The sequence below is a fragment of the Leucoraja erinacea genome, chromosome 6, assembly GCF_028641065.1.
Source record: "Leucoraja erinacea ecotype New England chromosome 6, Leri_hhj_1, whole genome shotgun sequence".
NCBI classification, from domain to species: domain Eukaryota; kingdom Metazoa; phylum Chordata; class Chondrichthyes; order Rajiformes; family Rajidae; genus Leucoraja; species Leucoraja erinaceus.
Window position 1 is genome coordinate 12,071,527 of NC_073382.1, and position 26,219 is coordinate 12,097,745.

General features: G+C 50.3%; 1 protein-coding gene across 1 annotated transcript in view; it reads right to left on the reverse strand.

The window, feature by feature from the left end:
• The window catches only part of LOC129697813 (collagen alpha-6(IV) chain-like), a 166,334-nt gene that overhangs the window by 29,356 nt on the left and 110,759 nt on the right, over positions 1–26,219 (reverse strand). Inside the window, exons 22-35 of the mRNA XM_055636439.1 lie at positions 24,778–24,932; positions 23,805–23,886; positions 22,113–22,219; positions 20,814–21,006; positions 19,427–19,483; positions 15,672–15,737; positions 15,458–15,559; positions 12,548–12,769; positions 11,261–11,422; positions 9,568–9,738; positions 5,737–5,888; positions 4,388–4,514; positions 1,322–1,503; positions 305–368 (exon numbers count right to left, since the gene is read on the reverse strand). Of these exons, the coding sequence (XP_055492414.1) occupies positions 305–368; positions 1,322–1,503; positions 4,388–4,514; positions 5,737–5,888; positions 9,568–9,738; positions 11,261–11,422; positions 12,548–12,769; positions 15,458–15,559; positions 15,672–15,737; positions 19,427–19,483; positions 20,814–21,006; positions 22,113–22,219; positions 23,805–23,886; positions 24,778–24,932 (1,842 nt within the window). The remainder of the gene's footprint in view (positions 1–304; positions 369–1,321; positions 1,504–4,387; positions 4,515–5,736; positions 5,889–9,567; positions 9,739–11,260; positions 11,423–12,547; positions 12,770–15,457; positions 15,560–15,671; positions 15,738–19,426; positions 19,484–20,813; positions 21,007–22,112; positions 22,220–23,804; positions 23,887–24,777; positions 24,933–26,219) is intronic.

Genomic DNA, 26,219 nt, shown 5'->3' on the forward strand with positions numbered 1-26,219 from the left:
AGACGAGGAAACACCTTTTCCCACAGAGAGTGTGAGTCTGTGGAATTCTCTGCCTCAGAGGGCGGTGGAGGCAGGTTCTCTGGATACTTTCAAGGGAACTAGATAGGGCTCTTTCAAGGGAGCTAGATAGGGCTCTTAAAAATAGCAATCAGGGGATATGGGGAGAAGGCAGGAATGGAGTACTGTTTGGGGATGATCAGCCATGATCACATTGAATGGCGGAGCTGGCTCGAAGGGCCGAATGGCCTACTCCTGCACCTATTGTCTATTGTCTATTGTCCCTGTAGAGTGGGACTTCTCTCACCTTTATATCCAGGGGTTCCACGATCTCCCAGCGATCCTGGCAAGCCTGGGACACCCACAAGACCCTGCAAAACAACAGGCAAAGGTTAGAAAGTCTCTCATGTGCCCAGCATTGGTGCCAGAGGAGTTAGCACCGAGAAAGTCCTGCAGTTCACAGTCAGTGCCTGGATAAGGCAGGTAGAGGAGAAAACCTGTGCATTTGAAGGTCCCACAAGGTCTCGACTCGTAACGTCACCCATTCCTTCTCTCCAGAGATGCTGCCTGTCCCGCAGAGTTCCTCCAGCATTTTCTGTCTATCTCTGGAAAAGTTTAGTTTAGTTTAGAGTACAACGTGGAAACAAGCTCTTTGGCCATTGAGCCCACACCGACCAGTGATCACCCCATAGACTAGAGCTATCCTACACCCTAGGGACAATTTATCTACAATTAAGACAATTAGCCTGCAACCCTGTACTTCTTTGGAGTGTTGGAGGAAACCGGAGCACCCAGAGACTACCCACGCAGGCCACAGGGAGAATGGGTTTCGGCCCGAAACGTTGCCTATTTCCTTCGCTCCATAGATGCTGCTGCACCCGCTGAGTTTCTCCAGGACTTTTGTCTACCTTCGATTTTCCAGCATCTGCAGTTCTTTCTTAAACACAGGGAGAATGTACCAACTCCACCACTGGAGAGCACCTGTAGTCAGGATTGAACCCGGGTCTCTGGCGCTGTCAGGCAGCGTGCCACCCTGTGAGGAACCCTGGGGATTCTGTCCAACAGCAAACAATCCAACTTGTAGCTAAACCTATTTGTAGCGAATACTCCAGACTGTCCCCTGGTGAATCTCTTCTACACACTCCCCAAAGTTTCCAATTCTTTCTTGTGATGTTTCGGGTTGAGACGAAACGTCACCCGTTCCTTCTCTCCAGAGATGCTGTCTATCCCACTGGGTTACTCCTGCATTTTGTGTCTACCTTCGGTGTAAACAAGCATCTGCAGTTCCTTCCTACACCATAGAAATGATTCTCGGCGCACTCACCTTATCACCATCCATCCCAGGAAAGCCTCTGATGCCCGGAGGCCCCTTAGCTCCAGGCATTCCTTTGCTTCCGAGTTCACCCGGGAATCCCGGCAATCCTTTTATGCCTTTCTCCAATACGGGAATTCCGGGAAAACCAGGTTGACCCCGTTGGCCTGGGTAACCAGGCATTCCTTTCCTCCCTATTTGAAAGGAACAGAAATAAATGTATTGTTTAACAACAACGACAACAACAAATAGCTACGTTTATATAACCACTTTCACTTGGAAGAGTCTCACAGGGTTATTAACAGGAGCATTAGCATATAAGGGAGCAGAAGCCTTACAACACCAGAGACCCATTTCCATCCCGACTAAGGATGCTGTCTGTACGGAGTTTGTACGTTCTCCCCGTGACCGTGTGAGTTTCCCCCGGCTGTTAAACTTCTTCCCACATTCCAAAAAGGTATAGGTTTGTAGGTTAATTGGCTTTTGTTGTCAATGTTTCCCTAGTGTGTAGGATAGTGCTAGTGCACGGGTATCTCTGGTTGCGTGGACCCGGTGGGCCAAAGGGCCTATTTCAACAATGTATCTCTGAACTAAACTAAGATATTTTAGCCTGCCTGAATTAGGGGTATTGGCTACAAGGAGAAATTGCTACTTTATGCAAGTTAATTCACTTTATTAATTTTAACAATTATTTGTACATTGTTAATTACTAGTTTGAAATTAAAATGGATCCGAAAAAAAAAAGTGTAGTGTTCCCTCAGCATTGACTCTCCCAGGCGGGAACGAGCGGGAATTTCCGGGACCGCTAGGCTCCGCAGGGGATTGAATGCATCCTATACGAGGATTGGGATACAGTTATTTAATACTTAATATTTTGATTATTTGGTCATTTTTGAATATGGTGGTGGGTGTGTTGGTATTTGTTTTGTAAATATATATATTTTGTAAATAATTGAATCATTTGTTTTTAATTGAAAAAAAAGGTGCAATACTCGCTCAGTATTGTCCCTGCTAGTGTGGTGCACCCTCAGTATTGTCCCCCGCCCCAGGGCTAGGTTCAGCTCCAACTCAATATTCAAGTTTGCTGATGACACTGTGGTGGTGGGCCTGATCTCGGACAACGATGAGAAGGCCTACCGGGAGGAGGTGGCTGATCTAGCACTCTCGTGTCAGGACAACAGCCTCCTCTTGAACATCAAAAAAACGAAGGAGCTGATCGTGGACTTTAGGAGGGCACATCATCCGAGGACGTACACACCATTGAGGATAAATGGGGATACTGTGGATAGGGTGAACTGTTTTAAATATCTGGGAGTCCACATCTCTGAGGATATGACATGGGCATCACACGCCGCAGCACTCGTGAGTAAGGCAAGGCAGCGCCTTTACCACCTCAGGCAATTGAGGAAATTCAGAGTGTCTCCGAGGATCCTCCAGTGCTTCTACTCAGCGGCTGTGGAAAGCATCTTGTCCGGAAATATTACCATCTGGTTTGGGAATTGCTCTGCCCAGGACAAGAAGGCTCTGCAGAGAGTAGTGCGTTCAGCCGAACGCACTATGGGAACTTCACTCGCCCCCCTGCAGGAACTATACATCAGGAGGTGCAACTCCAGAGCCAATAAAATCATGGGAGACCCCTTCCACCCCTGCAATGGACTGTTCCAGCTGCTACAGTCAGGCAAACGCCTCCGTTGCCATGCTGTGAGAACGGAGAGGTTGAGAAGGAGTTTCTTCCCAGAGGTCATTCGGACTGTAAACTCCTATCTCACCAGGGACTAACTTTACTGAACCTTTTCCCTTCCGCCCACAATATTTAATATGTAAAAGAATATGTGATTCTGTTTGTAGTTTGTTTGGTTGTTTTTGTTTGTTTGTCTTTTTGCACAAAGTTCGCGAGCATTGCCACTTTTCATTTCACTGCACATCTCGTATGTGTATGTGACGAATAAACTTGACTTGACTTGACTGCAGTGCTCCTTCAGGATCGATGTACCCAGTGTGGTGCTCCTCAATATTGCGCCCTCACCCCAACTCCAGTGCAGTACTCCCTCAGTACTGCCCCTCTCCGTGTGGTACTCCCTTCTTCATAACAAGAGGATTTCAGTATAGGAGTAAAGAGGTTCTTCTGCAGTTGTATAGAGCTCTGGTGAGACCACATCTAGAGTATTGTGTACAGTTTTGGTCTCCTAATTTGAGGAAGGACAGCCTTGTGATTGAGGCAGTGCAGCGTAGGTTCACGAGATTGATCGCTGGGATGGCGGGACTGTCATATGTGGAAAGATTGAAAAGACTAGGCTTGTATTCACTGGAGTTTAGAAGGATGAGGGGGTTTCTTATAGAAACACATACAATTATAAAAGGACTGGACAAACTAGATGCAGGAAAATGTTTCCCAATGTTGGGTGAGTCCAGAACCAGGGGCCACAGTCTTAGAATAAAGGGGAGATCATTTAAGACTGAGGTGAGAAAAAAGCCTTTTCACCGCAGAGAGTTGTGAACTTGTGGAATTCCCTGCCACAGGGGGCAGTGGAGGCCAAGTCACTGGATGGATTTAAGAGAGAGTTAGATAGAGCTCTAGGGGCTAGTAGAATCAAGGGATATGGGGTGAAGGCAGGCATGAGTTATTGATAGGGGACGATCAGTTATGATCACAATGAATGGCGGTGCTGGCTCGAAGGGCCAAATGGCCTCCTCCTGCACCTATTTTCTATGTTTCAATATTGACCCTCCCAGTGCAGTGCTCCCTCAGTGCTTCCCCTCTCAGTCTGGTAACCCCTCGGTATTGACCCTCTCAGCGTGGTGCTCCCTCAGTATTGCCCCATCACAGTGCAGCAATTCATCAGCACAATCAGTCAGCACCACCTTCCCGGTGCAGCAGCCTGTGCTAGGTCAGCCCCTCCTGTTCGCTGGTTCAGTCACGGGTCAGAATCTGCCTGTGGCTACACTGCAGCTCCCAACACCCCACAGAACATGTCCAGCACTCCCTGCTGGAAGTAGAGGTTGGAGGGAGCTGCCTCCTCACCGGCAGGAGGGGCTGCATCTCGGTCGGAGGGGAGTCAGGTTTCCAAAGTGCCATACCTCTGGGACCAGTGAAGCCAGGATCGCCGGAGGAACCAGAATCGCCTTTGTTCCCCTTCACTTTGATCATCATGGCTGGTTCAATGGGTGGTGCTGGTCCAGGTGGGCCCTTTCTCTCCTCGGTCACCTGTGGTCATTGATAAAAACATTGTTAATCTTTGCATCCCTTTGTTTAGAAGCTCAGTGCTGCTGGCAACACCATCACTGATAGCATATGATGAGGGTTTAGAGGGTCGTGGGGGGACCTCATTGAAACCGATAGAATAATGAAAGGCATAGATGTGGAAAGGATGTTTCCACTGGTGGGCGAGTCCAGGACTAGAGGTCATAGCCTCAGAATTAAAGGACGCTCTTTTAAAAAGATGAGGAGGAACTTCTTTAGTCAGAGGGTAGTTAATCTGTGGAGCTCATTACCACAAAGGGCTGTGAAGGCCAAGTCAGTGGATATTTTTATGGCGGTAGTACCCCGGTGGGGTATTCAGGAAGAAATGCTCTCACCAGAGGGCAGAGAGAGAGATGGGAGAGATTGAGTGAGCAGCAAAGACAGGTTTAAAGGACAAACCAACAAAACTGCAGATGCCAGAATCTGAAACAAAGTGATGGAAGAACTCAGCCAGCCAGACAGAGAGGGGATCTTATAGAATCTTACAAAATTCTTAAGGGGTTGGACAGGCTAGATGCAGGAAGATTGTTCCCGATGTTGGGGAAGTCCAGGACAAGGGGTCACAGCTTAAGGATAAGGGAGAAATCCTTTAAAACCGAGATGAGAAGAACTTTTTTTCACACAGAGAGTGGTGAATCTCTGGAACTCTCTGCCGCAGAGGGTAGTCAAGGCCAGTTCATTGGCTATATTTAAGAGGGAGTTAGATGTGGCCCTTGTGGCTAAGGGGATCAGGGGGTTTGGAGAGAAGGCAGGTACGGGATACTGAGTTGGATGATCAGCCATGATCATATTGAATGGTGGTGCAGGCTCGAAGGGCTGAATGGCCTACTCCTGCACCTAATTTCTATGTTTCTATGTCAGGCTGCATCTGTGGAAGGAGAAACCAATTGACATTTTGGGTGAGGGACCCTTCCTCAGAATTCAGGGGTAGCTGAGGGAGGGAGAGGGGTTAGCATGGGGAAACAGCACCAGAGGGGCCAAAGGGCCTGTTTCCCGGCTGCACGTTCCATGTGGTTCGGCATCAGCACTGCATCGTGTTCTGGAAGGAGGTCGGTCCCCACCAACCATGCTCTGCACCAGAGCCCAGCTCACTGAAAGCCAGCTCACATAACGCTGGGAGGAGTTTCACCACGAGGGGTTACTCCCACACCACACGGGAACTGGCGGGCAATAGGTTACTCTTCACCAACTCACCTTTAAGCCCTTTACTCCCCGTGGGACCAAGAAAGCCTATCGGTCCGGTAAATCCCGATTCCCCCTTCAGTCCTCGGATTCCAGGTCGACCATTATATCCTTCAGCGCCAGGGAATCCGCTTATTCCTGGCGAACCTTTCACACCTGGAGGGACGAACAGACGGAGCTCAGATCAATGGGATGATGGCGCAAGTTGTTCGGGGCCCGTGTCGCCGAGAGTGAGGAGGGGCCCGAGAGAGAGGTGGACATCAAGAACAATGGCGGAACCTGATGGGGGGGGGGCCGTCAAGAACGAAGGGGGATCCGGCGGGGGGGGGGGGGGGGGGGGGGGGGGGCAGGGGGGGCAGTGGGTTCTGATGCCACATGCAGCGGATGGCAGTAAATAGGAAAGTTTGGCGAGATTTTGTAACTTAGTCGGTGCCAGACACATGGCAACACTTTTTGCCTTGGCAAGGTCTGCTGAGGTAGGAGTTGGTATTCGCCATAACCAGCGCAAGTGGGAACCTCAAACCTCAGTAATGGGAGGTTGAAGATGTCCACAAAAACTCCAATCAGTTGGCCTGCGCAGTTTTTGACAACGTGACCAGCTACACACAGTGATTCCCAACCTGGGGCCATGGGGCCATGGCAAATTTCAGGGGTGCCACAGAAAGATTTTGTGATTTAGGGGGCCACAGGTTCAATGAAGAGCTACCACCCAGTTCCCTCCTAAATGCCAGTTCTAATAAATTTAAATCCAAGTAGTTGAAATATTTTTGATGCTTGTGGAATAGAATAAAAGAGAATATATGTGCAATTAATAGACACTGATATTTTTTATGGAAGGTATTATAACATTGAAGCACTTTTTTCCGCTAATAATGTCAGGGGGGGGGGGGGGGGGGGGGCAACAGAAAAATTAAAAGATTCCAAGGGGGCCATGCGCTAAAAAAGGTTGGAAACCACTGAGCTACACCATCAGATCCAGATGTATTCCAAGTGTTCACACTCTTGAAAGATTTGCTGATGCCGGCCTTGTTGACTGAGATTACAATACCATTGTGGGCTCTGGGGGCCTGAGAGGTTCTCCCTTATCAACGAGTGCTTAGAACGCATTGAACTCGTCTGACAGTGATGCCCTGCTGTCACTTGAGTTGCCACTGGTTTCTCCTTGGAGACAGTGATGACATGCAAGCTCTCTCAAGCTGCCAAATGCCCGTCTCATCCTCCAGTTTTATCTTATAAACGTTTTGATGGCCTTGCTGTGGTTATACCTAAACAACTTATATGAATCTGCAGTATCAGACTTGACTGCCGAAGATCTGGTCCTCAAGTGATTGCAGATCTCCTGGTTCATCCAAGGTTTCTGGTTGGGAAACACGCAGGTGGATTGTGGGAGCACACTCCCGCACACAATCCCTATTCCTTATGAAGTCAGTAACACAAGTAACATATTCATACAGGTCTGTTGCCAAGTCCTTGAACATTGCCCAGTCTACCGGCTCCAAGTAATCCCAGAGTCATTCTTCTGCCTGCCTTGACTAGCTCTGTGCAGTCCTCACCATTGGTGTGTATGTATGTCCTATCTTTATTAGGCCTCCCAAAAGACACCACTTCACTTAACTGTCTTTTGTTCCACCCGACTAACCAGCTTATGGTCCAGATACTTTTTCCAATGTTGTGAGCCTCTGTAAACTAAGACCTTAATATCAACAACACAATTTTTGTGCCAACAGCAAACTTATTCATCATAATTCCTACAAACAGTAGGTATGTTACAAAACCTACCTGAATCGTCATTAGGAATCTGCCCTCAGCCATGTCGGCAATTTTGGCGCTGTTTGGACATCGATTTTTACGCTGTATAACAGATGTCACAAGCTGCAAATCACAAAATACCTCCAGTTTTAAAATTACTGGCATCGCAACCTCTGCCCTGTCAAACTAAATGTACCTTATTTTTACAACATATAATACAATTTATTTCTATAGTGAGTTGTCATTTGAACCCTTTAGTATTTTTCTGCAGTCATACAACGTTCAAGAAGTTCCAAGAACCCAAGACGATTTAAATGGGCAACACAATTTTACACAAACATTTCCATCACAATGAATCTCATCCTCACTGTGATGGAAGGAATAAAAGTATTTATCTCTCCCCTGACACTCCCTTTTTTCTCCTCCTGATGTCAGAGTCAAAGCATAACCTTGAGATATGCGGGTGATGGTAAAATGCTACAAAACCAGCGGCCATTAAAGCTTACGATACAACAGGGCGATGCAATCACAAAAACCTCCACCGGCATCCTCTGCCCTGTCACTAAATGCTACAACGGGTCTTGGTGTTGGAGAACCTCATTGAGGTTCAAACCCCCCGGCAAGGAGGGCGACCCTAGCATGTCCCTGCGGCCATTTGATGGAAAAGCCGCGCCGGATGATGTCAAGTCAAAGCCCCGCTCCAGGTAATTTTCAACCTCGCAACTCGGGCGGGAGAAGTCGCCGTTGCGGAAGCCCCGAAAAGCGGTCTCCCACCAGGGACCCGCGGGCTCCCGGTGTCACCATCCACCAGACCTGCGGTTGGAGCCTCCGAATCTCTGGGGTCGGTTCGCAGCAGCGCGCCACCACAGCTCCTCCCGCTCCGAACTCGGCCAGCTCCGTGATGGTGGGTAAGTCCGCAGGCTCCGCGACTGGAGCCACAGGTCGTTCCGGTTGGAGGCCTCTCCACGGTGCTCGGCCCCAACGACAATGGTGACCCGACAGAGTAAAGGTTGGGTTCTCCGTGCAGGGGAAAGGATTTAAGTTTCCCCCACCCCCCGTTTCCCCACCCCCCGCCCCCCACACACATACCCAGTTTAAAAAAATAAATATAAACTACATTCAAACGAGACAAAAAATAAAAAAAGACAGACGGACTGCAGAGGTTGCTACGGCGTGAGTCGTGCCGCCCACCCAAGACCAGCGCTCTCCACGCTGAATCCACCTTACATTGGATCCACGACCTCTAATGATTTTGGACCATTCCTCCTGGTTGACCTTACAGGTCCACGTACCTTTACTGAAGTCCATTACCTTACATTGACTGTGTTGGTCTCATGAATATATTTTATTAGTCATTTGTTCCCTCTTTCTCACTCATGTGGTCTCTCTCTTTACCTCGCACACTCACACCCTGCCCCTTCACACTCACGTCTCCCTCTCTCTCACACTCACACCCTGCCCACTCATACGCTTCACCCTTCCCTCTCTCGCACACTCACAGTTCCCTTGCGCACATACACGCAACACACGTCTCCCTCTCTCACTCACAAGTTCCCTTTCGCACATACCCTCAACACACGCCCCTCTCTCTCACACATACACACACACACACACGCTTCCTTTCTCACACACGTGCCCAATCCATGTCTATCTCACACACGCTCCTCTCTCTCACACACACATTCCTTCTCATACTTCCATGCTCCCCATCTCTCCTTTCTCTCTCTCAATCTCTCTCTCTCTCTCTCTCACACATGTTCTCACACATCTTTATCTGTGTGCTGCAATGGCAAGTCAAATTTCACTACACCAATTGGTGTATGTGATAATAAATGTCCTTTGTCCTTTGTTCCCTCACTCACACTTACATACTCCCTCTTTCTCTCCTTTCTCTCACTTTCCCTCTTTCCCACCCTCCATCACCCTGACAATCAATATGCATATCACCTACTCTCTCTCTCTCACACACATTCTCTCTCTCTCTCTCTCCCTCTCTCTGCTATCTAAAGGGCAAATTCTTATCCTTGCCCTGGCTCTGCTGGAGGCCGGTGCGTGTTTTGCACCTCAGTTTATGATTTCTTCTTACCCTTCAGCCCATCGAGTCCTGGCAGCCCGTCCACACCAAACGGAGCGTCTGGTCCGGGAAAGCCACGGTCTCCGGGAACGCCCAAGTTGCCGGGAATTCCAGGCAACCCCTTCATCCCAGCGGGACCTGGGGGCCCACGGTCACCTCGACCTCCGATGTACCCCTGAGGACCTGCAACCAAAGAGCCGATTAGCTGGGAGCAAGGAGGGTGAGGAGGGTGAGGGGGGGGGATTGGGAGAGTGAGAATTTGGATGGGGATGGGGGCAAAGAGGGAGGGTGAGGAGGGGAGAGAGAAGGGGAGGAGCGGAAAAGGAAATAATATAAAGGACGTCTGAGACTAAAAGCGGGGAAGACAGGTGGAGGTGGTGGAGGAAGGGTAGAGAGAGTGGGAGGAGGGCACAGAGGGGAGAGAAATGAGGCAGTGGAGGAGAGAAGGGAGAGGAGGAGGGAAAGGATAGGAGAGGAAGATGGTGTGTCCAGGAGGGGGTTGTTAAAGATAGGCGGGGGGGGAAAGGAAGGTGGGAGGTAAGAGGGGAGTGGGAGGGAAAGAGGGGAAGGTGAAAGAGGAGCGGTGTGGAAGGGGGAGGGGAGGCGTGGTAGAGGGGAAGGAGAGGGGATGGGAGAAAGGAGAAGGGGATGGAATAAGGAGCAGGGATGGATGAGCAGCAATGGGAAGGTGCTGGGGACGGCGGCGAGGAGAGAGGTGAGGAGTGGGATACAGCACTGGTGAGGAACTGGTTTGGGGAATAGAGAATTGTTGCCGGGGAGACCTTTGTTCTGGGCAACTCCAACTTGTGAGATGCAGAGAGAGATTGGAACTGACTGCCTCTGCAGCCTTGAGCCCATGGATCTCAGGAGGAGACATTCTCTTCCCAATATCAGAGCCCATCCCCGACTCCAGCCAGTAAGCAAGGCAAACCCTGGGCTGAACTGGGGCCTGTTTGCTTCTGTGCGATTAGGGTCAGGGTTTGCGTCAGGGTCAGATGTCAGGGGTCAGGCTGTACAGGGTTTCCACATGGACAGGAAACCAACTCCTCAGGGCAGCACAGTGTCGCTGTTTTACAGCACCAGAGACACGGGTTCAATCCTGACTATGGGTGCTGTCTGTATGGAGTTTGCATGTTCTCCTCATGACTGCGTGGGTTTTCTCTGGGTGCTCCAGTTTCCTCCCACACTCCCAAGACGTACAGGTTTGTGGGTTAATTGGTTTCGATAAAAATTGTAAATTGTCCCTAGTGCATAGGGTAGTGTTAGCGTACGGGGATCGCTGGTCGGCATGGATTCGGTGGGCTAAAGGACCAGTTTCCGCGCTGTATCTCTAAACCAAATTAAACAATCAAGCTGTCCACAGTGTACAGATAAAGAATAAAGGGTACAGTGTTTAGTGCACGATATAACACTGAGGTCTGACAAAGTCCGATTAAAGATAGTTCAGAGGTCTTCAATGATGTAGATAGAGTGTCAGTAGCGCACGTTAGCTGATGACAGGATCGTTCATCTGCTGGAGTCTGGGGGACGAAGGGCCTGTTTCCGTACTTGTATCTCTAAACTAAACTAAAGTAAAAAGACAGGGGTGTCAGATGCCGGTTGTTCCCACTGTGTAGCGGGGTGGGGCCTGTGCACAGTTTTTCGGAGAGTGCCGTTCGCTGGGACTCTGCGCTCCCCAATCCCGACGGCACGGATGTGTACGTACCCGTGGGTCCGGATGGTCCTGGCACTCCCGGGAAGCCGGGCAGTCCTGGTGCCCCTGCACCCATGGACTGTCCCTCTGCTCCGGGGAATCCGGCAGGGCCGGGCAGGCCTGCCTGACCATGCTCGCCCTTCGTTCCCGGCATTCCCGGAACTCCGTCCACTCCTGCGGAAGAGAGAGCCCGGTAAACACAAACATAAAGCCTCACTCCCACGGCGGTCAGTCTGCCACCAGTCAGTCTGGCACTGGTCAGTCTGGAACATGCAGTCTGGTACCGATGTGTCTGGCGCTGGTCACTCCGCATTGGTTACTCCCACACCGGTTATTTTTCCACCCATCATTCCCACACCCGTCCCTCCATCACCCATCATTCCCACACTGATCACTCCATCACCGGTCACTCCTGCACTGGTCCCTCCTTACTTGAGTTTGGAAGGATGAGGGGAATCTTATAGAAACATATAAAATTATAAAAGGACTGGACATGCTAGATGCAGGAAAATGTTTCCCAATGTTGGGCGAGTCCAGAACCAGGGGCCACAATCTTAGAATAAAGGGGAGGCTTTTTCACCCAGAGAGTTGTGAATTTGTGGAATTCTCTGCAACAGAGCGCAGTGGAGGCCAATTCACTGGATGAATTTAAAACTTTAAAAATTTAAAAAGTTAGAGCTCGAGGAAAGGATTTAAGAGAGAGTTAGATAGAGCCCTAGGGGCTAGTGGAATCAAGGGATATGGGGAGAAGGCAGGCACGGGTTATTGATTAGGGATGATCAGCCTTGATCACAATGAATGCCGGTGGTGGCTCGAAGGGCCGAATGGACTCCTCCTGCACCTATTTTCTATGTTTCTATGTTTCCCCAACGGTCAGTCTGGCAGAGGTCAGTCTGACACCAGTCTGTACCACATGGGTTAGTCCTGCACCATAATTTCCTAACTGGTCAGTCCCACAACAGTCACTCTCACTGTGGTCACTCCCACAGTAGTCGCCCTGCACTGTGGTCACTCCCACAGTAGTCGCCCTGCACCAGTCAACAGCAGTCAGTCCCACACCGGTCACTCCCACACCGGTCACTCCCACGGTCACTCCCACACCGGTCACTCCCACACCGGTCACTCCCACACCGGCCACTCCCACACCGGCCACTCCCACACCGGCCACTCCCACACCGGCCACTCCCACACTGGTCAGTATTAACCTTGTCTGCCTCTCTCTGAAGAAACTATGAAACTCTTCCGAATGCTGGTGTCGCAGAGCGGGAGAGAGAACAAACACCATGGTCCGACCCTCACCTTGCAGACCATGTACGCCTGCGTCTCCAGCACTTCCTTTGGCTCCAGGCCGCCCCTGGTTGCCGGGCTCACCCTGGATGCCGGGTAGCGCTCCGGTTGCTTCACCAGGCCAACCTCTAGCTCCCGGTGGACCCGGCTCTCCGGCCCTGCCCTGCAGGCCTGACTCCGCAGGGCGTCCGGACCTACCAGCCACTCCCTTCTGGCCACGGGGCCCGATGAAACCTGCGGGCGAGAGAGAGAGAGAGAATGAGGAATAGGTTCCAACCTACTTCTGACCGACATACACTACAAACCAACTGACTCACATGGCTATCTGGACTACACGTCTTCCCACCCTGCCCCCTGTAAAGACTACATCCCCTACTCCCAATTCCTCCACCTACGCCGCATCTGCTCCCAGGATGAGACGTTCCACACCAGGGCATCAGAAATGTCCTCGTTCTTCAGGGAACGGGGATTCCCCTCCGCCACCATAGATGAGGCTCGCACCAGGGTCTCATCCATACCCCGCAACACTGCTCTCTCTCCCCATCCCCGCACTCGCAACAAGGGCAGAGTCCCCCTGGTCCTCACCTTTCACCCCACCAGCCGGCAAATACAACAAATAATCCTCCGCCATTTCCGCCACCTCCAACGTGACCCCACCACTCGCCACATCTTCCCATCTCCCCCTATGTCTGCCTTCCGCAAAGACCGCTCCCTCCGCAACTCCCTTGTCAATTCTTCCCTTCCCTCCCGTACCACCCCCTCCCCGGGCACTTTCCGTTGCAACTGCAAGAAATGCAACACCTGTCCCTTCACCTCCCCCCTCGACTTCATTCAAGGACCCAAGCAGTCGTTCCAGGTGCAACAAAGGTTCACCTGTATCTCCTCCAACCTCATCTACTGCATCCGCTGCTCTAGATGTCAGCTGATTTACATCGGGGAGACTAAGCGGAGGTTGGGCGATCATTTCGCCGAACACCTCCGCTCAGTCCGCAATAACCTACCTGAACTCCCGGTGGCTCAGCACTTCAACTCCTCCTCCCATTCCCAATCCGACCTCTCTGTCCTAGGTCTCCTCCATTGCCAGAGTGAGCAACACCAGAAATTGGAGGAACAGCACCTCATATTCCGCCTGGGTTGCTTGCGTCCGCATGGCATGAACGTTGAATTCTCCCAATTTTGCTAGCCCTTGCTGTCTCCTCCCCTTCCTTAACCCTCGAGTTGTCTCCTCCCATCCCCCCGCCCTCGGGCTCCTCCTCCTCCCTTTTTCCTTCCTTCTCTCTTCCCCCCACCCCCCATCAGTCTGAAGAAGGGTTTCGGCCAGAAACGTCGCCTATTTCCTTCGCTTCATAGATGCTGCTGCACCTGCTGAGTTTCTCCAGCATTTTTGTGTACCTTCGATCTTCCAGCATCTGCAGTTCCTTCTTAAACACAATAGGTTCCAACCTGCTGCTTCAACGTTCACTGCCAACACACAACCTCCCTTCGCACGGCTGTGCGGCCAGATTCTGATCCATTGTGTAAGAAGGAACTGCAGATGCTGGTCTACACCAAAGATAGACACAAAATGCTGGAGTAACTCAACGGGTCGGGCACCATCTCTGGAGACATGGAAATAGGTGATGTTTTGAGTCGAGACTCTTCATCGGACTCGGAGTCAGGGAGAAAGACACTGGAGGTGTCAGAAGGTACAGAAAAAGGCAGAGACCGTATCGATGACTCAGGAAAGGTGGAGCCCACAATGGTCCATTGTTGGCTGGGGATGAGATGATAACAGAGGAATACAAGCGGTGACCTTCTTGGTTTGTCACAATAATAAACCTACACCTATGGAGGGACACATCAAATAGCCTGGACTGACCACTAGAGGCCAGCGGGGTGACACATGAAGCTGACCTGGAAGAAGGAGAAGTTAGGGAGAGTCCTACAGCTCAGGGACTGTTAGTAGCCGTAGACAGTGACTATCGATGAGGAGTGAGGGAAATAGGGGAAGGAGCCAGATATAGAGGAATGCAGACAGTTTGAAGGGATTGCAGCATTGGAGAAGGTTACATGGATGAGGAGGAACTTGGAGACAGGCATGAGTTGTCAAGTTATGCAGCATGGAAGAAGGCTGTTCGGCCCATCTTGTCTGCACTGACCCATGAAAGATTTTTCAGCGAGGTTTTAAAATGTGATGCAGAACAGTGCCTGACACGGAGGGATTTCCCCCACTTCAATCCCCACCTCAGTCACTGAGCCATGACTCATGGACACTTATAGCGCAGATAGAAGGCCATTCAGCCCACTGAAGCGGTGCTGGAGTCATCTGCAGCCTCGTGCTACACATGGAGGATATTTTATTGGTCTGCCCTTCCAGGATTAGACTATCCAGGCTCAGATAGTGAGGACAATGCCTGATTGTATCATTATGTCTTATGTCTTAATAAGGTAGACAGTCAGAACCTTTCTCCCCCCAGACTGAAAATGTTCAACGTTAGAGGGCATAGGGTATGAGGCGAGGTGGAAAGTTTCATGGAGATGTGCAGGGAACAATGTTTTTTTACACAGAGAGTGGTGGGAGCTTGGAATCTGCTGCTAGGGGTGTTGGTGGAGGCAGATATGAGAGTGACATTTAAGAGGCTTTTGAATAGGTATGTGGAAGTGGAAGGAATGGATGGATATGGATCTTGTACAGGCAGATTAGATCAGTTTAACATGGCATTATGTTCGTCACAGACATTGAGTGCCAAAGGGCCTGTTTCTGTGCTGTTCTTTGTTCTATCATCAGCAGTGCCTAGGAGGAGCTACTTGCTCATGCTGTGCTTGATCTCAAAACCTCGGCTCCCGTTTCCATGTGATATGCCGAGGGGCAGCATCGCCTTGACTTTTGTTGTTGCTGCTCCGAGATACAGCTACAAAAGAGAAATTGTTCTTTCAGAATACCTGCTGGTCCCGGAATTCCTGGTCCCATCTGTCCGATGAATCCTTTCTGTCCTGGATATCCTCTCCTTGCTACTCCTGGTAATCCCTGCTGCCCTTTGGCACCTGGAACGGGACAGTTCATTGTAAGTTTAGTGACCCACAGAATGTAACATCCACTAGTGTTCCCCACAGTTTTTATTTAGACAAGAGGATGGTCCACTCCACTTGGCCGTACCTGACACTCCTGGTGCTCCGGGCTCTCCCTGCTGCCCCTTCAACCCTGGGCTCCCACAACGAACACCTGTGAAGATCAGTATTAAAAGGGTCAATGGCCGAGCCAATCTCCATAAATATAAATCATCATCGAATGTAGACACAAAATGCTGGAATAACTCAACGGTCAGGCAGCATCGCTGGAGAAAATGGATAGGTGACATTTCGGGTCAGGACTCTTTTTCAGACATTGTGGGGGTGTGTCTGGAAGCAAGAAAAGACCAGGACAAATCTTGGCCCGCAACAGATGACATAGAAACATAGAAAATAGGTACAGGAGTAGGCCATTCGGCCCTTCGAGCCTGCACCGCCATTCAATATGATCATGGCTGATCATCCAACTCGGTATCCCGTACCTGCCTTCTCTCCATACCCCCTGATCCCTTTAGCCACAAGGGCCACATTTAACTCCCTCTTAAATATAGCCAATGAACTGGCCTCAACTACCTTCTGTGGTAGAGAGTTCCAGAGATTCACCACTCTATGTGTGAAAAATATTTTTCTCATACCGGTCCTAAAGGATTTCCCCTTTATCCTTAAACTGTGACCCCTTGTCCTGGACTTCCCCAACATCGGGAACAATCTTCCTGCATCTAGCCTGTCCAACCCCTTAAGAATTTTGTAAGTTTCTATAAGATCCCCCCTCAATCTTGACCTCAGGCAGGAAGGTTCCCTGACAGGCTGATTGTTGGTTAAGGCCAGGGGGATACATCGTTGTAAACTGTGGATAGACACAAAATGCTGGAGTAACTCAGCGGGACAGGCAGCTTCTCTGGAGAGAAGAAGTGGATGACGTTTCGGGTCAGGACCATTCTTTAAACTGGGTAGCTGTTTAACGGACTTTCCGTGTGGGAAAGAGGGGCAAGGGAAGAGGGAGGGGAGTGTTTGTAGAAGTTATCTAAAATGAAAGAATTCAACGTTATCCCATCTTCGCATCCTACACACTAGGGGAAATTTACACCACTGGGTTGTAAGCTGCTCAAAATAAATGTAAGGTGCTGTTCTTCCACTTTGTGTGTGGACTCACTCTGACAATGGAGGTCCAGGACAGAAAGGCCAGTATGGGAATGGGGAGGTCAGGTTGGCAACCGGGAGATCCAGCGGACTGAGTGTAAGTGTTCAGTGAAACGGTCAGGATTGCAAATCATTATCAAACCCTTTTTGAAGTAAACTCCATAACATAAACACGTTAAAAGGGTGCCGCTGAATTGTTGCTTGTGGCCTGGGCATCATCAGCATCCATAGCCCACCCTTAAAATATTTGCGGATTCCCAGAGGTGCTTCCAGGAATGAGGACAGACTCAAAGGTTTGGAACCATGTGCTCTCAGGTCTCCATACCTTTCACTGTATCTAAATGCCCCAAGAGTGCAGTTAGATACAGATATAGATACAGACAGTCAGAGCTACAGAGATACAGCATGGAAAGAGGTCCTTTGGCCCATCGAATCCATCGACCACCCCATCGTACACTAGTTCTATGTTATCCCATCTTCGCATCCTACACACTAGGGGAAATTTACACAAGACAATTAACCTACAAACCTGCCTGCCTTTGGGATGTGGGGGAAAACCGGAGCACCCGGAGACAACTCACCCGGTTACAGGGAGAACGTGCAAACTCCACACAGACAGCACCGGTGGTCATGATCGAACCCGGGTCTCTGACGGTGTGAGGCAGCAGCTCCACCACCGTTATTTGGACCTGTCCCACAGACCAACATCTTAAGCAGCAACCTGCAAGGAGGTCGGTGGCGGGGACTTCATGTCTGTCCCACAACTGCACCAGATGTTGAAAGGATTCCCTCTCTCCATTGAAGAACATCTGGGGACATTCATTGCAACCACTGCAGCTCAAACCCCAGAATGCTAACATGCAGGGAGTCTCTTGAAAGAGGATGAAAGAAGTGAATACCTCACTTGCATCTAACCCAACAAAGCAAGATAGTGTTGTGGTCATTTAAACCACATCAAACTCAACAAAACAAAGGTAGTGCCATGGACAATTCTTTGCAGAACGAGCCACTCGGCCCATTTACTATGAAACTGTCCACCCTCCAACCCTACTGGCACCTCTCACATACATTTTATTTTTGCTTTTTACACCCCATTCTCTGGTCAGTGGTATTCATGTCTCTAGCGCCTTGGCCAGTGCGGGAAATTGTTCCCTTGTTCCAATAAGCCAATGTGGAACTTTTTCCCTTTTCCCATCTCCTGGTGTGAATCATCTCTCTGCCACCTTGTTGCATCCAAGCAGTGGATTTTTATGCCCTGAACTAAACTATCGGATGTCAGCATAAGTGGAGAGACGAGAGAGAGAGAGAGTGAGCCGGAAACTGGGCACAGGCACAGTCACTGAGCTTTGACAGGGGGGAGCCATGTAAGCCCATGCAATGTTCCCCACTCACTTGGCACCAACCTGTGCTCATAAAGACATTGTTATAGTCGTAGAGCACAAAAGCAGGCCCTTCAGCCCAACGTCCATGCTGACCAAGATGCCCCATCTACGCTAGTCACACCTGCTCCCGCTAAACCTTTCCTATCCTTGCACCTGTTTAAATGTATTTTAAATGTTGCTGTAGTACCTGCCTGAACTGCCTCCTCTGGTAGCTCATTCCATACACCCACCTCCCCCTGTGTGAAAAGGGTTCCTATTAAATCTTCCCCCTCTCATCTTGAACCCATGTCCCCTGGTTCTTGAATAAACCTGTGTCTTCTGGTTCTTGCAGGCAAACTGTCCCCAAACTGGGTGTCTTGATGGAACCTGTTAACCTTCCTCTATAAAGTTGTCTACCCATTATGTATGGGGCAAGAATTATCTTGTAATTCCTTTTATTCTATTACCAGAATAAGCATATTTAGTGTGTTTCATAATGTTTAATTACTGTGTTTTGTTGTGTTGTCATGCCTAGAAAAGGACTGGTTTATCATGTTTGAGAAATGTATAGTATGTCCTGTAGAGGGCGCTCCTGAACGCCACGCTGTAGGTAGTGCTGTAAAAAACATGGAGTCGGAGAAACATGGAGCTTGCTGTGGAGTCACACGGTTTTCTTACCGTGTCGGACCGTGTTTTATCATTTCTGACAGTGCATGTAAGTTTCGGACATGTTTGGAAATAAATCAGTGTTTGTTTAACTTGACCACGGAGTCACGTGGATCAATGGAATCACGGTACAGTTGGGTACGACTCGCGTAGGCCATGATTAGCAGCTCGTTCATTCTGCCGTAACACATTATCTTTCTCTCCCCTGGCAAGTAAGCCACGTACCTAGACATAATCCCAAATTCAGAAGTTACACTCAGTCACTCATGACTTGAACGTCACCTATTTCCTTCACAACCACTTCTGTATCGCTAGGCAGAACTCACTTCCCTCTTCGAAACCATCTGATGGAGGGTCTATTATCTAACCTGAAGAGATACGATCATTGATCTATAACGGCAGAAGATTGTCTATGACAAAATGCAGAAACAAAGAACAAAGATGCTGGTTAATGCACAAAAGGACACAAGGTGCTGAAATAGGTCAGCGGGTCAGGCATCTCTGGCGAACATGGATGTGAACAAGGACACATCTTGACCAGAAACTACCTATCCATGTTCTCCAGAGAAGCTGCCCGATCCACCGAGTTACGCCAGCACTTTGTGTCCTTTCACAACACAGCATTTGGATGTTGAGTAGTGTTGAGTACAAAAGGCATTGTCAATCAATGGTTTACCTGTTGGGAAACCTCTGTGGCCTGTTACCGATTGTTCATGCTCCTCGACGCACTCACCTGCCAAACAGACAAGACAAATACAGACGTGAATTACATCGACCCATCAGTAATGCTGGTCATTATAATCTGAAACTATTGCAGGTTTGGAACTGGAAGTGTCTTTCACGTTCCTTGGAATGTCTAGAATCTCTGTCTCATCTCCTCCGCGGCTGAGGAGTAACCATGAGCCCTGTTTGTAACTTTAAATCTGTCTGGGAGAAGTGGGGAAATTAATTTAGTTCCTTCCTACCCAATTAATTAAACATATCTGGAGATTCTGTGGCAGAAGTGTTGAGCTATGGAGCCTGTGTGTGTCCTATTCACATATCACCCGCTCACCCTCCTGCTCTCAATGACCAATGTTAGCTCTGCTTAGACAACATATATTCTATGTTTCTAACACCGATCAGCATATTCTCATTCCTATTCTCAAATCACTCCGTTTCCACAAACCTGGTTGTGACCTGTGCCCGCGACCTTCACTAGAGCAGCTGGCCAAAAATGGGAGGGAATAAAACGTCATCAATGGAAGGCTGACGAGATTGGAAAGGTGAAGGCTAGGGGAGGTGGGGTGTGTGGGATGTGTGGTCTGTGGGAAATGGGGTGGGACTCTGAGGAGATAGGATGGGGTGTGGGGACTGGAAGAGATGAGAAGGGCCTTGGGGTTTGCATGGGATGGGAAGGGATGTGAGGTTTAGAAGAGACAGGGAGTGGTGTGGGGACGGGAGGTGAGGAAGAGTGTGGGAGATGGGAAGGGGTTAGGGGTTTGGAGGAGCCCTCAGCCAAATCATTAATATACATACGTGAAGAGTAGGGGCCCCAGCACTCCGCTAGTTACTGGTGGCCAACCAGAAAAAGTCCCCTTTATTCCCACTATGCCTTCTGCCATTCAGCCAATCTTCTATCTATGCTAGTATCTTCCCTCTAATACTATGGGTTTCATCCCCTTTAGCAGCCTCATGTGTGGCACCTTATCAAAGGCCTTCTGAATATCCATGTAAAACATCACCCACTGACTTTCCTTTGTATATTCCAAGAATTCCTTTGTATAGTCCAAGAATTCCAACAGGTTCATCAGGCAAGATTTCCTCATGCTAACTTCGGTCTATTTTATCGTGCGCTTCTAAGCACTTGAGAACCGTAATCTTTTATAATGGACTCGTAACATTATTAGTGTTCATTAAATATTGACTTCATAAAGTCAGGCTAACCTTCTGCTGGTGGGATGTGCCTCTCTCCACCAACTGCCCCACCATGGAGTCCTCACAAAGGGCGACCCTTCCCAGTTACTCGACGGTTCACTGAACGCTCAGAGCACCGCAGCCTCACGCCCGACAGTGGAACCTACCTGGGTCACCAGGTGAGCCTTGATCTCCTGGGATTCCTGAGACACCGTCAATTCCAAAGTCTCCGGGCAGCCCGGGCTTGCCGTTAGGCCCTCGGAAGCCCAGGCCCGGCAACCCCGGCGGTCCGGGGAAGCCCTTCTGACCAGGGATTCCTGGGAATCCTGGATCGCCGGGGGAACCTTTCTGAGCATCGCCCTGAAACACAAGACACGCGATTGGAGAAAGGAAGAGATAGATGCCTGGCACTTCGCCAACCGCGTCGCATTTCTGTAGCGCCTGTAACAGACGAGCGGTCTCGGCCGTTCACGGGGATGATCACCACCTCACCTCTCAGGCTGGATGGGGGTAAAACTGCGACCAGGTGGATTTTTAGCAGAAAGGCAGGGGATGGGGCAGGGAGGGAAGTCCATGGTCCTGTCATTTGAGGGCAGTAGATGCTAAGGATGAGCAAAGAGCCAGGACTGAGATACCAGAGCAACAGTGGCTTGGAACGCAGACCCTCTTTCAAGCTCCTGCTCCAGGAAAACCTTTAGAGGGCCGCACAGCACAGTGGACAGCCCAACACCTCCACCATAATGGCCCTCTCCCAGTGGGGGAGGGAAGCCCAGCGTGGCGGTTCCCCAGGAGGAATGATCCAGTAGGAAAGTAGGAAAGACATTCTTGCCATAGAGGGAGTACGGAGAAGGTTCACCAGACTGATTCCTGGGATGTCAGGACTTTCACATGAAGAAAGACTGGATACTCGGCTTGTACTCGCTAGAATTTAGAGGATTGAGGGGGGATCTTATAGAAACTTACAAAATTCTTAAGGGGTTGGACAAGCTAGATGCAAGAAGATTGTTCCCGATGTTGGGGAAGTCCAGAACAAGGGGTCACAGTTTAAGGATAAGGGGGAAATCTTTTAGGACCGAGATGCGAAAAACATTTTTCACACAGAGAGTGGCGAATCTCTGGAATTCTCTGCCACAGAAGGTAGTTGAGGCCAGTTCATTGGCTATATTTAAGAAGGAGTTAGATGTGGCCCTTGTGGCTAAAGGGATCAGGGGGTATGGAGAGAAGGCAGGTACAGGATACCGAGTTGGATGATCAGCCATGACCATATTGAATGGCGGTGCAGGCTCGAATGGCCGAATGGCCTACTCCTGCACCTATCTTCTATGTTTCTATTAGTGTCCAGTCATGTGGACCTGGTGTGGAACAGTGAGTGCACTCGTGGGGTCCCAGTGCGGAGCAGGGGAGGGCTGTGAATGTACTCATGGGGCCTTGGAACAGAGCCCAGCGCTGGGGTTGATTATACTCACGTGACGTCCTTGCCGGCCCTGCTTGCCTGGTTTGCCGTTCAGTCCCGGGATTCCTGGCTGTCCGGGAGCTCCACCTTGACCCTGGTCTCCCTCGTCGCCTTTAGAACCTTCGCCAACAAATAACACGTCACACCTTAGTCAATGAAACATTAACTCAGTTTCTCTCATAGCGCAACAGCCTGACCCAGGGGCAGGAGAAGGCCATTCAGCCCTTCTAGTCAGCAACGCCGTTCAACTGTTGCGTACCTCAGCCCATTTGCCCGCACCATCCCCTTAACCCCTTGGATTCCTACATCTCGATCTACCCATGAATCCCATCAGCAGCCCACACACATCTTGGCCAGGTCATGTGCCGTTCAGTTTGAGTTTAGTTTAGAGATACAGCGCGGAAACAGACCCTTCAACCCACCGAGTCTGTACAGCCAGCACCCATAGTCAGAAGCGAACCCGAGTCGGAGTTTGTACGTTCTCCTTGCGACTGCGTGGGTTCTCTCCGAGATCTTTCGGTTTCCTCCCGCACTCCAAAGACGTACCGGTTTGTAGGTTAATGAGCTTGCTGTATGTCTAAGGATATTGTCCCTAGTGTGTGTAGGATAGTGTTGTGCGGAGATCGCTGGTCCGCGCGGACTCGGTGGGTCGAGGGGCCTGTTTCCGTGCTGTATCTCTAAACTAAACGGGAGATGACCTGGCCGAGATTTGTGTGGTCTGCTGATGGGATTCATGGACAGTGGATGTAGAGTCCCCTGGCACAATAACCATCAAACACTCATTTACACAGATTCTGGAATTATCCCATTAGTGATCTCCCCTCCATCAGTCAGGGTACAGTCCTGATTTTCCAGCCTACAACATTGCGGTCATTGGACTTTTTCTTTGGAGCTGTCACGCTGAACTTCCTGAGATACTGTATTCTGCACACTGATATATTTCACTTTGCCTTACCATTTGTTTTTGTGTATGGCTTGATTGTATTCATGTATAATATTATCTGATTTGATTAGATAGCATGCAAACAAAAGCTGTATCTCGGTACAGGTGACCGTACTTGGCATGGTGGCGCCACGGTAGAGTTACTGCCTTACAGCGCCACAGACCCGGGTTCGATCCTGGCTACCGGTGCTGTCTGTACAGAGATTGTACAGTACGTACTCCCTGTGACCTGTGTGGGCTTTCTCCAGGTGCCCCCGGTTTTCTCCTACATTCCAAAAACATGCAGGTTTGCAGGTTAATTGGCTTCTGTAAATTGTCCCTGGTGTGTATAGTAGAATAAAGGGCCTGTCCCACCAGCATGCGACTGCATGCGGCAAGCGCGACCTAACGTGGTCGCTTGAGCCGTAGGGCCTCGCAGGGCCGGTCCCACTTTGATCGCCGGAGCCGTATGGAGTTGTGCGGAGCTGGTCCCGACATCGCGCGTGGCTCCGGAAAACTGACAGTGTTCAAAAATTCCTTACCTCACGGGTGCCTCCTGTTACAATGATAGTCCCACCCCTCTGCCTACCTATCTCCCGATCCTAATCTCCATCTTTCCTATCTCCAGCCCTCACTCACCTACCCTCCCAAATGTGCTCCTCTCCCCCACTCAGATGTCCTCCATCAACCATCCCACCTTCTCCCATTCTCCTTCCTCTCCTCCCAACCCCAACGCCAGTGCTCCCTCTGGCCGCGACAGTCTCCGCTGCCTCAAGTGAGTACCTTTGATGTTGATAGTAGGGACAAAGATGGATTCGCCTTTCTGCCCCTTCCGACCGTTATCTCCATTGGCCCCAGCCTCTCCCTGTGGGAAAATCAAGCAACAGCTCGTCACACAGCAATCTCTTGTCAGGCGTAGAGAGAGATTCTGGGAAAACTCGACAGTTTGCTTAGGCCCCCGCAGCCAGCAAAGGGCAAAGGTCACGTCTTGATTAGCATGGCACATTGGCCAAAGTACCAAACCATCAGGGTCAAAAGGTCGAAGGGGCCAATGTTTAAGGGTAGGAGATTATTAGAGCAGTGGGATGGGGACGTGTAGAAATTTGAGTTACCCGTCTCTTGGCTGAGAAGGGATCATACTTTTAGAACGATGGGTAAAGGACCTGCTCGCAAAGAGAGACCTCCGAGGTGATTCACAAACAGGTGCCATTTTACCTCCGAGGTACAGCACCGGGGGTCACAGGGGGACAGGGGACCATTTTACATGAGGGGGAACCATCAACTGTGTGATGGGCAATACAGCACATTTAAAAATAAATTGGATAGTTATATGGATGGGGGATTGGTGCTGAGGGGTATATGGGAAGGCTGCGCTGTGTTGACTAGAAGGGTCGAGAGGCTGTTTGCTGTAATTGTTATATGGTTATATGGTTATAAGCTGTGCTGTGCAAGAGACAGCGCTAGGGGAGGGGGGGCGGGATACAAGGGCGGTGCTGCGGTCAGGAAGGGGGGGGGGTTCAGAGGGCAGGATTCAGGCGGAGATAGGGGTACAGTGGTTGGGGTGCAATGGATGACGAATGGGGATATGGGGTGGAGGGGCTGGGCTGCAGAGGAAGAGGGAGGGTCAGCATGGAGAGATAGGGAGGGGCAGCGGGGTCACCCTCTGACCCCTGGCCCTGCTCGTGACCCCATGGCCAGAGTGACCCCATGGCCAGAGTGACGGGAACCCACTGGCGTCGGAAGCAGTGATACTCACCGTAAGGCCGGGAGCTCCATTCGGCCCAGTGGGGCCTTCCTCCCCCAGCTGCCCTGCCGCGCCTGGCACCCCGGGAAAACCGGGCCTACCGGCTGGTCCAGGGAATCCAGGGGATCCCGTGCTGCTCGTGATACAGGCACAGATCCCAGCGTCACCTGCGGAGAGAAGGGAGGTCAGGGGAGGCTCAGTGACTAGGGGTGGTCAATGGGGAGAGAGAGGGAAGGGCAGTGGGGAGGGAGAGTGAGGGGAGAGTAAGAGGGAGGGTCAGGGGAGGGAGAGTGAGGGGAGAGTAAGAGGGAGGGTCAGGGGAGTGAAAGAGGGAGTTAGGGGAGAAAGAGGGGCAGCACTAGCAGAGAGATTGGGAGAGCCAGCGGGGAGAGAGGGATTCATCGAGTGATACAATGTGGAAACAGGCCCTCGGCCCAACTACCCCACACCAGCCACCAATGTCCCAGCTACACTATTCCCATCCGTCCGCCTTTGGTCCATATCCCTCCAAACCTGTCCTATCCATGTGCCTGTCTAACTGCATCTTAAATGTTGGGATAGTCAACTACCTCCTCTGGCAGCTTGTTCCATATACACTCCACCCTTTGTGTGAAAAAGTTACCTCTCAGGCTCCTATTAAATCTTGTCCCCATCACCTTAAGCTTATGTCTTCTGGTTCTCAATTAAACCTACTCTGGGCAAGAGATTCTGTGCATCTACCCGATCTGTTCCTTGCACGATAGACAATAGGTTCAGGAGTAGGCCATTTGGCCCTTCGAGCCAGCACCGCCATGACTGATCAGCCCCAATCAGTACCCCGTTCCTGCCTTCTCCCCATATTCCCTGACTCTGCTATTTTTAAGAGCCCTATGACATAGAAACATAGAAAATAGGTGCAGGAGTAGGCCATTTGGCCCTTAGAGCCTTCACCGCCATTCAATATGATCATGGCTGATCATCCAACTCAGTATCTCATCCCTGCCTTCTCTCCATACCCCCTGATCCCTTTAGCCACAAGGGCCACATCTAACTCCCTCTTAAATATTCCACAGATTCACCACTCTTTGTGCAAAACATGATTTTCTCATCTCGGTCCTAAAAGACTTCCCTCTGATCCTTAAACTGTGACCCCTTGTTCTGGACTTCCCCAACATTGGAATAATCTTCCTGCATCCAGCCTGTCCAACCCCTTAAGAATGTTGTAAGTTTCTATAAGATCCCCCCTCAATCTTCTGAATTCTAGCATGTACAAGCCGAGTCTATCCAGTCTTTCTTCATATGAAAGCCCTGCCATCCCAGGAATCAGTATGGTGAACCTTCTCTGTACTCCCTCTATGGCAAGAATGTCTTTCCTCAGATTAGGAGAGCAAAACTGTACGCAATACTCCAGGTGTGGTCTCACCAAGACCCTGTACAACTGCAGTAGAACCTCCCTGCTCTTATACTCAAATCCT